Source organism: Cricetulus griseus, chromosome 9 (genome assembly GCF_003668045.3).
Source record: "Cricetulus griseus strain 17A/GY chromosome 9, alternate assembly CriGri-PICRH-1.0, whole genome shotgun sequence".
Lineage (NCBI taxonomy): Eukaryota > Metazoa > Chordata > Mammalia > Rodentia > Cricetidae > Cricetulus > Cricetulus griseus.
Window position 1 is genome coordinate 14,038,479 of NC_048602.1, and position 14,762 is coordinate 14,053,240.

General features: G+C 35.9%; 1 protein-coding gene across 1 annotated transcript; it reads left to right on the plus strand.

The window, feature by feature from the left end:
* The first annotated feature begins 2,639 nt into the window (after positions 1 to 2,639).
* On the plus strand, positions 2,640 to 4,890 carry LOC113838891 (zinc finger protein 239-like). Its single transcript, XM_027434399.1, has one exon. It carries the CDS (start codon positions 2,640 to 2,642, stop codon positions 3,663 to 3,665), a length of 1,026 nt encoding a protein of 341 aa, XP_027290200.1. The 3' UTR covers positions 3,666 to 4,890.
* Positions 4,891 to 14,762: the final 9,872 nt, after the last annotated feature.

Here is a 14,762-nt window from a genome sequence, read left to right on the forward strand (position 1 = left end):
CAGCTCAGTGCTTAGCATTGTATATCTGGTTTAGTAATATTTCTCTTTCAAATATATGTATTTGTGTTTGCGGCATAGATATACAGAACTGAGATTTCTTCTTGGTGAATTGTTCCCTTGATGAATATGGAATGACGTTCTTCATCTCTTTTGATTAATTTTACTTTAAACACTAATTTTTTACACATAAGGGTCGCTACACCACCTTCTTTCTTAGGTCCAATTGATTAGAAAAATTTTCTGAAACTTTTAATCTGAGGTAATTTTATCTTTCAAGTTGAATTGTATTTCTTATATGCAGGAGAAAGATAGATTATGTCTTCTTGTAAATTCTGTTCACCTGTGTCTTTTTATAGGCAAACTGTGACCCTTGATATTAATAATTTTTTACAACATTTCACTGTTGATTCCTTTTAACTTTTGGATTTGTTTTTATTTGTGGCATTTTGTGTGTGGTTTGTGTGTGGGGGGGGTGTGGGTGAGTGGGTGTGTGTTTCCCTTTTTTGGAATTTTGATAATGTTGTATTATCTATTTGATTGTTTTTGTAAGTGTAGCTAACTTGCTTAGATTGGAGTTTCCCTTCCAGTGCTTACTGTAATGCAGGATTTGGGCAATATTTTTAAATGTTTTTTTTTTCATAGAATTTATGATATTGTCCCTCTATAGCAATTGAGAGCTTTGAAGGGGTAGTCTCTGTAGAACATGTATCTAAGTCCTCTGGCTTTCAGATTTTCCATCGAAAAGTCAGTGATATGTTTGTGATATGTCTGTGTTTGTATGTTTCTTGGCCTTTTTCCTTTGCAGCCTTTAACATTCTATATTTATTTTGTATGTTTTGTTTTGACTAATATTTTGGAGGGGACTGATTTTGGGTCCAGTATATTTGGTGTTCTGTAAGCTTCTTTTCATTTCATAGGCATTTTATTCTTTGGGTTGGAAAATTTTTCTTCTATGATTTTGTAGAATATGTTTTCTTTGACCTTGAGATGGACATCATCACTTTCTACTATAACTATTATTTTCTGGTTTGGTTTTTTGGGTTTTTTTTTTTTGCAATGTCCCTGATTTTCCTGGATACTTTATACTAAAAATTTGTTGGATGTTTTGGCTCGTGGGAATGATGTCCCCAGTTGTTTGGCTTTTAAGGAGGTAGGATGTACATGTGATATATCCCAGGCAACTAGGATCTAGAGGCAAAGGGCCACCATCCAGTGATCAGTTTGAGGGTGTCACTCACCTCTCTAGGTAGAGATAGGGAAAATGGTTCAATGACAAAAGATGTAGTGGTGGATGATTTGATGTGTGGGTAGGCTGGGTCCAGGTGTCTGAGGCTTCAGTGGGCAGGTGTGGGGAGTACTATGTGACCCAGGCAATTAGGGTCTATAATATAAGGGGCTCGAGTGGGAGCAAAGTCATTCACCTCTCCTGGTGTGAGTAGGGCCAAGGCTCCAATGGTAGCAGATGTTGTGCTAGAGGTTTTCCTATGTCACCCATTTATATTCATCTGTGGCTTTGGCTTCACTAGGTGATATTAAGGGCTACATGTTGTTTCTTCACAATGTCTTTCTTCTCCCTGCCTTTTTGTTTGACATTAACGCCTAGCTAAATTCTGCCCTCCCATTGTCCAATAAATTCTTTCTTCATCAACTGAGAAGAGGAAATACACAAGATCTCCTGGTGTACTTGGGAGTTGGGGGAGAGAAGTGGATAGTCATAGAATGAGCAGCAGATAACGGTAAGAGGGAGGAGATGAGTGATCAGAAATATAAAGATGGGGGAAAGACAGAAAGAGAGAACAAGGAAGTGACACTTTGTTAATGGAAGGCATTAACAGATTGACAAGAAACCTAGCAATAAGGAAATTCCAGGAATCCACAAAAAAGAGCCCAGTGAAGAAGCTAAGCAATAATTGAAAGGGCATATTACTGACCTTCCCCTAAAATCACATTGAATACTGTCATATTTAACATCATGGAGCCTCCATCCACTAACTCATGTAACCTGATGCAGAGATCAACAGCTAAGCATTGTGTTATAGAGAGGGAGGAGTGATAATATGAGCAATGGAGTCAAGATCATGTTGGGGAATCACACAGAAACAGCTGAACCAAGCATGTGGTACCTCAGTGAGTCTAGTCTTGACAGGTGGGGAACCTGCATAACACTGAAATAAGCCCCCTGAATGTGGGTGACAGTTAGGGTCTTGGGCAGCTTATTTTGCTACTGGCACTGGAACCATTAATTATCACTAGTGTATGAACTGGCCTTTTAGATAACCCACCTAGATACAGAGGGGAAGGTTTTGGACATGTCCCAAATTATGTGGCAAGCTTTGATGATTCCCCATGGAAGTATCAACTTCTCTGAGGATAGGATGCTGGTGGGTTTGAGAGAAGGTGGGGGAGTGGTAGTATTCCAGGAAGAGGAAACTGGGATTGGTAGACAAAATAAAATTGATTTAACAATAAAAAATAGACAAGAAACAAAAAAGGAAAGCATATAGTCACAGCATGCAAAGAGACGTGGCCTAGCTCTATACCATCTATTCCTAATGACAGTTAAATTATTTTTACACATACAAATATTTTAACAAGTATTCAGAAAAGTAAAGTGCCTTATATTTTTCAAAAGATTTGTCATGTGTTTAAGTGGGGTAACATACTGTATAAAGGTGTTTCCCTTCAAATCCTATAATGACAATTATATCCCCAATACAGAAAATCAAGAAGAAAAGTTTTCAATGTCTGAAGTATGTGACAAGACTTTTACTCAGAGTTCAACATTTCAAGTTCATCCAAGGATCCATAATGGAGAAAACCCTTACAAATGTAAAGTATGTGGCAAGTCCTTTAAGAAAGCCTCAAATCGTAAAGTTCATCAAAGAATACACACTGGAGAGAAGCCTTACAAATATTCAGATTGTGGAATGTCCTTTAAAAAAAGCACATGTCTTCAAGTTCATCAAAGAATACATTCTGGAGAGAAACCTTACAAATGTTCACATTGTGAGAAGTCCTTTACCAATGGCTCAGATCTTCGAGTTCATCAAAGAATACACACTGGTGAGAAACCTTACAAATGTTCAGACTGTGCAAAGTCCTTTAAAAGGAGCACACATCTTCAACGTCATCAAAGAATACACACTGGGGGGAAACCTTACAAATGTTCATATTGTGGGAAATCATTTACTGATGGCTCAAATCTTAAAGTTCACCAAAGAATACACACTGGAGAGAAACCTTACAAATGTTCACATTGTGGAAAGTCATTCACTTTTAGTTCAGGGCTTCAAGTTCATCAAAGAATACACAGTGGAGAGAAACCTTACAAATGTTCACATTGTGGAAAGTCATTCACTTTTGGTTCAGTGCTTCAAGTTCATCAAAGAATACACAGTGGAGAGAAACCTTACAAATGTTCACATTGTGGGAAGTCATTTACTTATGTCTCATATCTTAAAGTTCATCACAGAATACACACTGGAGAGAAACCTTACAAATGTTCCCATTGTGGAAAGTCATTCACTTTTGGCTCAGGTCTTCAAGTTCATCAAAGAATACACACTGGAGAGAAACCATACAAATGTTCATATTGTGGAAAGTCATTCAATGATGGCTCAAATCTTAAAGTACATCAAAGAATACATATTGGAGAGAATCCTTAAGAATGTTCAGATTGTGGAACATCGTTTACAAAGAGCACACATCTTCAAGTTCATCAAAATGTACATACTGGAAAGAAATCTTACAATTGTAATGTATGTGGCATGTCATTTATGAAAGACTCAAATCTTCAAGGTCATCAAAGAATACACAATGGAGAGAAAACTTGATAATATTCATGTTGTGGAAAGTCCTTTTAACAGAGCTCAAAACTTCAATTTCCTCAAACAATACACACTTTAGAGATACCATAAAAGTGTATTGTATGAGACAATTCATTTAAATGGAGCCCAACACTTCAAATTCATGAAAATTTCATACTGGAGAGAAGCCTTGAAATTGGAAACATGTGGCAAATCATTACTAAGAGCTCACTATATTTCATCAATGAATAATCCATTAAAAATGCTAAAATATACAAAGTATGGCAAGTGTGTGCCCATGATTCTCATGTTTAAAAACACAGCTCAACCAGAGAAGTCATAATCTTTCATATTTAACAAGTCTGTTACATGGTATGTCCTTTTTCCATTACTCATCTCTGCAAAAACTCACTACATCCATACAGTATAGAAAGCTTAGAAATGTGAAGCACTTGGGAAAACCTCTTCTGGGTGATTAAGTCTTAATGATCATCACAGAATCCATACTAAAAGTACACTCACAATAATAAAAATATGGCAAGATTTCAGGAATCCTCAGATAGGGAAACCCAACAAAGCATCGCCAATGGAAAGAAACATAACAAATGTACAGTGTTTTAAATTTTTTAAATGAAGCTCAAAATTTAGAGCATATTTGGAAGTTTATGAAAGAGACCAACTCAATACGGAATTGCTTTCTCAAAAATCATACAAAAATAAGGTTATTTACAATGTAAGTAGTTGAAGAAACCATTTATCATGTGTTGAAACTTTATTGAGTTAGGTGGGTGGCATTATGAAGCTTTAGGATCTTTCTCATTTTAAAAGCATTATTCCCAAAAAAATGGCTATTCACAGAAATGTTGTTTGAAAACAATTTACATATGCAGGAATATATCAATCTGTAATACAGTTAAAACATTTATTAAAATAATATAGAATAACTTTGATAATAGTTGAAGTCACAAGTAATTTAAAATATGAATTGTTATGCCAGTGTAAATTTACTGATAACCATCCAATTCAACATCACTGCAGAATTTTCTGTGTATTTTTTGGAACAGAATATTGAACTCTTATTGATAATATTATTCATATAACTCTCCTTGTATTTATCTTGTTTGCTGTTTTATAGAATGTATTATAGCTTTTTTAAACTTAATGTTTATTCCCATTTTCCCAATTATCAATAAATACTATGTAACATGTTTTCAATTACTGCTGACTTGGATTGGTTAACATCCATTTTATACTACTGTAGTGTAATAAGAGTCAGGAATTGCAGTACAAAAAATGCCAGAAATCATGACCTGAAAATGCAAAACACCTGACTTTAAAAAATCTGTAACGGTTTGCATCATTAGAAGTAGGTGTGGGAGGAAATAGAAGGCTTGAATATGTGAAGACCTGAGTGGATGTCTGAGTAAAATTCAGCTGTTTACATAGGCAGAGTTAGGTCCCCGACCAGACACTGAGACACAGCAAAAATGTAAACTAATTGAAAATTATTTTCCCTCATTGAATGAAGCTATGAACATTATAATTCCATCTGTGTTTATGTGAGGTTTATGTAAAAATTCTCCAGATATTTTCCTTTCTTCAGATACTTTTTCCTTAACATTTGAAAATTATAGAGTATGAAATTATTGAGATAATCCAAGAATGCCTACCTGCATAGCTTTATACAATAACCCTGCCACTCAAATATAATCAATATGTAATAACTCTTTGAATCTATTTGTATGTAGGTATTGCAGCCACAGAGATTACAGGGTGTGGTTTTTTTCATCCAGAGAGCTTGGAACACCTGATCCCAGCTTTTCTTTTGGTCTCTTTTTTATCTTTATATATTTTCTTCATTCTTACACCACTCCACTTATATCTGTCACTGGAGACTTAATGGAGAGAAAAGCAATAGCATACTTTTCTTTATTAAAAAAAATAAGATATTTGAGTGTGTGAATTTTATTGTATTCAAAATTACTCATCAATGAAGAAAACCTCTTAATTATTAAGTACTAAGCAGTCTGATAGTAAAACTTTCAAATAAAATCTTCTAGACAGAAAAATGAAGAACAAATATATATATATATATATATATATATATATATATTTGAATATATATATGAACATATATATATGAATTTTTCATCTCGTTTTAAAGTTGATCAGAATTTAATTTATTTTATTGAATAGAGTGCATTATAATCATGGATATAATACAAAAGGGATATCTAAAATAGAGAATTCTACCTATCATGTAATCCTGCCCCAGAATTTGTACCTTATGACAAATTTATTTTGTATTCTATATAACTGATACATGCTAGATGATTATTCTATAAAAGTCCACCTGAATAATTTTTCCCTATATTTACTTGCACAGTGCTGGTTCAGCCATATCAAATAGGAATTGAAAAAGTCATAAAGCCATAAGAGCTGTTTAACAAGTTCCAACAAAGCTGAGACATATGATGCTTGCCCTGTCATTTTTGGTTTTGATATTTGGATGTTGCACACTTAGGGGACTATTAATACTTGAACAATTTGGAGATATTTGAATATTGAGAATTTTTTTATGAATCATCTTTGCCTTCCCACAGAAGTGTTTCTTCTATATTTAAGGAGGTATCCTTCCTTTTCTATATTTTCCTTACAAATTGGAGATTTTGACACATACAGAAGCCAAAGGTTATATTATGAGACTTGAAACATCTGACTCAGAAGTTACTCAGAAACTAGATAATCAAAGCAAATAAAAAAATGTTCAACAAGATTCAGTTGGCTGCAATTCAGATTGCAAGGCTATTCCTTCTGTACAATCAGGTAATTATGTGGCATTTAGAACAACAAAGTAAAATTAGCTGAAGACCAGTGATCTATGGGAGTTCCTGCTCCAAGACCGACTCCAGGGTATAGAAAAAGTACCGCAAATTCACATAGGGCTATAATTTTCTACCTCAGGTGAAAATAAGGAAATACATCTTTTCTGATTGAAAGTTGCTCTTTTAATTCATCTGACAAATCTCATTCTGAAAAATCTCTCTGTCTCCACATAGCTACATTTTAAAATATAACTACATATATTCTATTACATAATTCATCTCTCTCCTGCAAAGCCATGAATCTCTACAATGTCACACCTCTTTTCTGTGTAGCTTAACCTTTCTTGTCTGCACACAGCTACAAGTCAACACGGAGTTACAGCTTTCACCACACAGCCACATCTCTTTCCTCACATAAATCTCTCTTACATTCATGTCTCTCTACTATACAACTACGTCTGTCAGATATGTAACCACCTAGGTAAATCACTTAATACTTTGCTTACACTTCTATTTACATCTTCCACACTTCTATCTTCAGTCAAACTTTTCTTACACAATCAGCTTCATCTCCCCTTACAGCCTTCTCATCCCTTTCTCGGGCCTCTATATATAAGTCTCTTGATTTCTTTGCATAAATCTCCTGTCCTATATTGTGTACAAATCAACACATAGCTTTCTCTCTCTGTTCCTCTCTCTTCTACTTAGAGACACATCTCCTTTCAGAGGAAGAACTCTGAACAAATGGGAATAATATTTTTGGGGTCAGAAATCATTTCTTCGGCATACAATAAGGAAGAATCATGATAAACCAGTTATACCCAGTCTTGGAATGTCAGAATGGCCAGCCAGTGAGCAACCTTGCATGTAGCTCTAAGTAACAAGTTTTTCCCAATTGGCCGTAACATTGACGTTCAGTTTATTTTTATGTGTTTCCTCCCTCTCATCAGCCCCAGGTAATTATGTTTACTACCTTAGAATAGGCCCAGTCCACTGATCCTGTTCACTCCTCCTTAAGCCATGTGCTGTGGGATACTTGTCCTCATGGAGGCAATGTTTTGCTATGTGGATCCTCAACTATTTAGAACACACAGCTGACTCTCTCCCTCATTATAGTTTTGTCTCAAAACTTCCACATGTTATTCAATACATTTAAAATTACTTTCCCCCAAAATTAATTTTTCTTGCTGTTTTGAGATACAGTCTTAATCTATAAGGCAGGGTACCTGGAAAGCTTTGTCATTTTCCTTCCTGAGATTTTTAAATTGATCTTAGTGGTGGCTCTTATTTAGGATGTTCATACTATGCACTGAGTTTATTTGGAAGCCTATGTATTTCCCCATAACAGAATTTTGTTTGTCTTATACTATTTTTGCAGGCACTAGTGTGTCTCTTTTTTAAACTACTGGTACTTTGCAATAAAGTAACTCTTACAGTCCCCATTTGCTACTGTTTTAACTTCTGTGGTTACCTTACTGTAAATGAACAAATTTGACCTGCAGTCACCAGACCAAAGCCTTGTCAGACCATTCCAACAGGTCATTAGCTATTCTCATACATTTTTATTACATGGAAGTAATTCTGGGACCTTGCTGTGTTTGATAGCTTGATTTGGAGCAGGATTTGATTCTTTCCAAAATCATTTTTCCTCAAGCAAGAACATTGTTCTTCTATTAATACTTATCTTTGGGTTTGTTCTGATCACATGATTTTTTCTTCTGATTTGACAACAAATTGTTTTACATCAATATATAACTTGTGAAGTTAAATTTGCCTTCTATTTCCTCCTGTTATATTTATTCTCATCTTGAGTGAAGGATTAGTTTGAAGGGTGGGGAGTTTAGTTGACCAGCTTCCAGGCTCAACCTGGTAGCCACCAATCAAATGTTCATGACCTTGTAATTCAGTATTCGAATTCCTGTAAAATTGTGGACTCCAGGCATTCAGGCCAAGAAAGATTATTATGGCAGTAGTAATATGGTGGATGGAAACTTTTGTCTATTGATTTTGGTGATTATATGTGTATTGCCTATGGGCCTTGACAAGTCTGTTGGTAATAGGAAACACTCAGGAATGACACCTGCAATTTTCATTGAAAGAATCTATTCCATTTAGACAGAAAGGGTATAAACTGCTGGCTTCTATAAATGACATGGCAGCTTAAGAACTCTCTATAAAATCAATACAAATAAATCCGTCAACTTTCCAACAAAAATTGGAAAGAGGAAGACAGAGAGAAAGAAGTACAGAGAGTGTGTACAAAGCATGGGAATGGGTATGATCAAAACTCATTACATACATTTATGAAATTTTCACGACCAGCAACCAGACAAAATATATGGATTTTCTGAAAGCAAGAAGTCCATTCACTGACAGATTCTCTTCTCTAAAGTTAATGATTTCACATCCTTATCTCTTGTCTTTGCCGATTTTGAAGAGAGGGCATCATGCATGCTAGGCAAGCACCCCCACTCTGGGTTAAACAGACAGTTGTGGCTGATGTCATTCTCAATAAAGTAAACCCTCAAATACAGTTTCACTTTTACAAACCAGGATGACATTTCCTAGTAATAAACTCACAAACCGAAAATGTCATAATTTTGGTGCAGAAGATATGCTCTTGCAGTGCCAGCACTGGTTTATGTCCACCAGAATGTTCAGAAAACTTTCTGAAAGGCTGTAAAAGGTATTATTTTAGATGTTTTATCAGAGGGGCACCCAGTAAGACAGAAAAAGGAGAGAAAGTACCAAGAGCCAGCTAGAAATATGGAGGAATTACTCCAAAATGGCAAAAAGATGTGTTGGGAAAGTTGGAAGAAACCAAAGCAGAAAGAAGGAAGCCACTGTGCAAATCAAGTAAGTGGTGCTGTGCATTCCCAACCCAGCAAAGCAGGGACAGGAAGGGCATCAGCTGCAAGTATATGACTGACTGGCCATGCACAGCAAGGAAAGGAGACACATAAATGTGGTAGGGCATTGTCAAAGGTTTCTGATCCTCAGAGAATCTCTGGAACTTTCGAGAGTTCAGATGAAATGCCCCTGTCATGGTTAACTCCTCCATCCCCTCATTATATTTTCTTGATTACCTTGCAAATCAGTCATAAGAAAAAATACACTTGAGAATGTCAGCACCACAGAGGGCGAAAACCATACCTATAAAACAATAATGGTTGATGGGGAATAAACACAATAAAGACTTTGAAGCTTTTGTGATTGACACATAACTGGGATAAGCACAGATATGCCATTCACATAATGCTAATAAGCCAGCAAGAAAGAAAAGCCAGGGAAACAATCTGAGCCTGGGTCTGTTAGTATATGACTTTGGTTTCAGCACATGGGAGCACGGGAGGTAGAGACAGGTGGATTTCTGTGACATAGAGTTCAGTCTCATCTACCCAGCATATCTGAGACATATTGATAAACACAGAGTGAAACATTCTCAAAAAAAAAAATGAAGAGAGAAAACTATTCTGTTGATTGCTAAAAATAAAGGTAAATTAAGGAAAAGAACCAAAATACTAAAGAGGATTGTCTGTTTGTGCCTGGTCACATGTAATGATCCGGTATCTGAGTCAGAAGGCACAGTGGAGGAGTACTCACAAATGACCACATTATAATAACCAGGCCTGTAATCTCGTCACTTCTGTGCTGAGGGTGTAGGATGTCCAGGAAAACTGGGCCAAACATCGCCACATAAATCAAAGAGAAGGAGCAGTAATGGGGAGAGGGAGGAAGGAAGGGGTAGAGGAGAAAGATAGAGGTTGGTGGAGAGAAGGAGTACAGACAGGCTGAAAGGGGAAGGAAGGAAGGAAGGAAGGAAGGAAGGAAGGAAGGAAGGAAGGAAGGAAGGAAGAAAATCACTCAGCCAGGAAAATGCTCGATGTAGGATAGTGCTGATTTCAATTGTTGGGACTTCAATGGTGGACAAAGAGAACCTACTGACAAAAATTGTCCTCTGACCACTGCACATGTGCTGCTGGTGTTAAACTTAGTAAAGCACAATAAAGTTCAGGATATGTTTTGTTTGCATGATTATCCATAAGTTTATACTGTGAATGTCTTCTGTCTTTATAAAAAATTCCACTATCAACATTTGTGCTCAATGTGTGGAAACACATTTTCTTTTCAGAGGGTCCCATCTAGAAGCTGTAGAGTATATGGTACATATCTGTTTCATGTATTGAGGAACTAAATAGGCTGTTTGTCAATGTAGCTCTCTTATTTAAAACCTCAGCAGCTGTGTATAAGCTTCTGATTACTTAGATTTCTTCTACATAATACCTGACTTTTTAAACTGTACCTGTTCAAAACTGAGGATGAAGTGGTGTCTCCTGAGTTTGCTTTTCATATGTTTATTGATAATTTTTGTCTTTAAGAAAATTGTTCATCACCCATCCCCACACAGCACAGAGATGAGCTGCTTTGGCCCCTGCCTTGTGTCTATCTTCTACTTTCCTATGCTGGGACCTCTTGTTCTGGTGTCTGCAGGCAGGTCGACTCAGCACCAGAGGAGCAAGCAACCCAGAGGATGCTGACAATTCTGTGGTAGTCCAGTTCCCATCCACCTGGAGAGTTAGTGTCTCAGACCCACCTGCGAGACCCATCAGAGTATCAAACCAATTCTGAAGATAATCTTGGACCCATACACACAAGGAAAGGATGAGCCACCTCCTGTACCCACTGGAAGAAGGGATGGGAAGACAAAAATATAAGAAAACATCCAACAGCATGAAAACCAATAAGACACCACGGGAGTCTAGGAAATCTACACCAGAAAGACCAGAACATCCCAACGTAGATGAAACAAAAGAGAACAACCTTAAAAACAACTTCATGCAAATGATAGAGACCCTAAGAGAGGAAATCAGAAAATACTTCAGAAATGGAAGAAAAGCAAACCAATAGATGCAAGTAATAAAATAAAGCCAAGGATATAAAATTAAACAGCTGAAGGAAACAGTTCAAGACGGGAAAACTAAAATAGTGACAATAAAGAAAACACAAAGTGAGGGAATGAAGGAAGAGGAAAAGCTAAGTAATCAATCAGGAACTTCAGATGCAAGTATAACCAACAGAATTCAAGAGATAGAAGATAGATTCTTGGAAGGTGAAGATAAACTAAAGGAAGTAAATTCATTAAGTAAAGAAAATCTTAATTCCAACAAATCCATAACACAAAATATCCAGGATACGTGGGACACTGTGAAAATATCAAACCTAAGGATAGTTGTTATAGAAGAAGGTGAAGAAACCCAACTCAAAGGTGCACAAAACATATTCCAGAAAAACATAGAAGAAATTCACAACCTAAAGAAAGACATGCCAATGAAATTACAAGAAGCTTACAGAACATCAAATGGAGTGGACCACAAAAGAGAATCCTCTCCTCAAATAATAATTAAAACAAAAGACATACAGAATAAAGAAAGAATATTAATAGCAGCAAAGGAAAAAGGCCAAGTAACATATAAAGTCAAACCTATCAGAATTACACCGATTTTCTCCATGGAAACTCTGAACGCCAGAAGGTTATGGATAGATTCTCTACCAACTCTATAAGAACACAGATGCCAGCTCAGAATATTGTACCCAGCAAATATCTAAATCACTGTAAATGAAGAAAACAACATATACCATGACAAAACCAGATTTAAACAATATGTAAAGAGTAATCCAAACCTAGAGAAAGTACTGTAAGGAAAACTCCAACCTAAGGAAATTAACTACACTCACAAAAACATAGGCAATAGATAATCCCACTTTACAAGAACCCAAAAGAAAAAACTGGGAAAATCCACATACAATACCACTACCAACAACAAATCAAAAACAAACATGAATAAGCACTCAGTGGTCCTTAATTTCCATCAATATTAATGGATCTAAATCACGTATTAAAAGACACAGGCTAATAGAATGGATATGAATAGAGAATCCATCCTTCTGCTGCATGCAAGAAACACACCTCAACTTCAAAGACAGACATTCCTTCAGAGTTAACGATTGGGAAAAATATTCCAATCAAATATACATAAGAAAGAGGCTGGGGTAGCTATCCTTGTATCTAACAAATTTTACTTCAAAGTAAAATCAATCAAAAGACATGAAGAAGGTCATTTCCTATTCATCACAGGAAAAAATCCATCAGGGAAAAAGTCTCAATTCTAAACATCTATATCACAAATGTGAAGGCACCAACGTTCATAAAATAAACATTATTCAAACTCAAATCACAAATAAGACCTCAAACAGTTAAGTGGGAGACTTCAACACCCCACTCTCAACACTGGACAGGAACCCTAGACAGAAACTTAACAAATAGATAAAAGAACTAACAGATATTATGACCCAATTTTCATTAACAGACATCTATAGAACATTGCATCCAAACACAAAAGAATATACCTTCTTTTCAGGATCAAATGGAAACATCTCTAAAATCAACCACATTCTCAGCAACATAGCAAACCTCAGCAGGTACAAAAAATTGGAGTAACTCCCTGTGTCTTATTAGACCACGATTCTTCAAAGTTAGAATTCAAAAACATCACAAATTGCAGAAAACAAAACAAATTGAACAACATGCCATTGCACCATTCTGATTTCAAGGAAGAAATAAAGAAGGAAATTAAAGACTTCCTAGAATACAATGAAAATGAAGACACAACATATCCAAACTTGTGAGAAACTTTTAAAACAGTACAAAGTGAAACATTCATATCTCTAAATGCTCACATGAAGAAACTAGGGAATAGTCACAACAGAGAGTTTTCATCATATCAGAAAGGTCTAGAAAAGTGGAAACAAATTCACCCATGTGGAGTAGACAACAGGAAATAATCAAATTGATGGTAGAAATCAATAAAGTCTAAACAAAGAAAACAATTCAAAGAATCATTGTAACAAAGAGTTAGTTCTTCTAGAAAATCAAAAAAAAGTAGACAAACTGTTATCCAAACCAACCAAAAGGCAGAAAGAGAACATGCAAATTAACAAAATCAGAAATGAAAAACGGGACACAACAAAGGACACTGTGGAAATCCAGAGAATCTTCAGGTCATACTTTGAAAAATTGTACTCCAGAAAATTGGAAAATTCAAAGGAAATGGACAACTGTCTGGGCAGATATCACTTACCAAATTTGAATCAAGAACAGAAAACCACATAAAACAGACCTCTAACCTGTAAGGAAATAGAAGTAGCCATGAAATTCTCCAAACCAAATCAGCCCAAGACCAGATGTATTCAGTACAGAATTCTACCAGAAATTCAAAGAAGATTTAACACCAATACTCCTCAAATTGTTCAACACAATGGAAGCAGAAGGTTCATTGCAAAACTCTTTTTACAAGGCTACAATTACCTTGGCATACAAGTCACACAAAGACACAACTAAGAAAGAGAACTATAGGCCAAATCCCCCTTATGAGCATAGATGCAAAAATTCTCAATAAAATACTGAAAACTCATATCCAAGAACACATCAGAGATATATTCCACTATGATCAAGTAGGTTCATCCCAGGGATGCAAGGATGGTCCAATATATGAAAATCCATGAATGTAATCCACCATATAAACAGACTGGGGAGAAGAAAACACATGGACATCCCAGTAGATGCTGAAAACGCCTTTGATAAAATTCAACACCCCTTCATGATAAAAGTCCTGGAGATATTAGGAAAAACAGGAACATAGCTAAACATAATAAAATCAATACACAGTAAGCCAACAGCCAATGTCAAACTAAATGGAGAGAAACTCAAAACTATTCCTCTAAAAACAGGAACAAGACAATGCTGTCCACACTCTCCATATCTCTTTAATATTGTCCTTGAAGTTCTAGATAGAGCAATAAGTCAACAAATGGAGATCAAGGCGATATAAATTCGAAAGGAAGAAGTCAAGTTTTCACTGTTTGAAGATGATATGATGGTCTAAATAAGTGAACTGAAAAACTCTATCAGGGATCTCATACAACTTATAAACACAACATTTGTTTGTTGTGTCTCTACAGGATGAGTTTTGTCACACAGCAAGACCTCACAGTGGGGTAATATTTACCTTATACAACAAAACAGTAGGAAACAAACTGCAACAACAAGCAGCCCCATCAGAACCTGGTGACA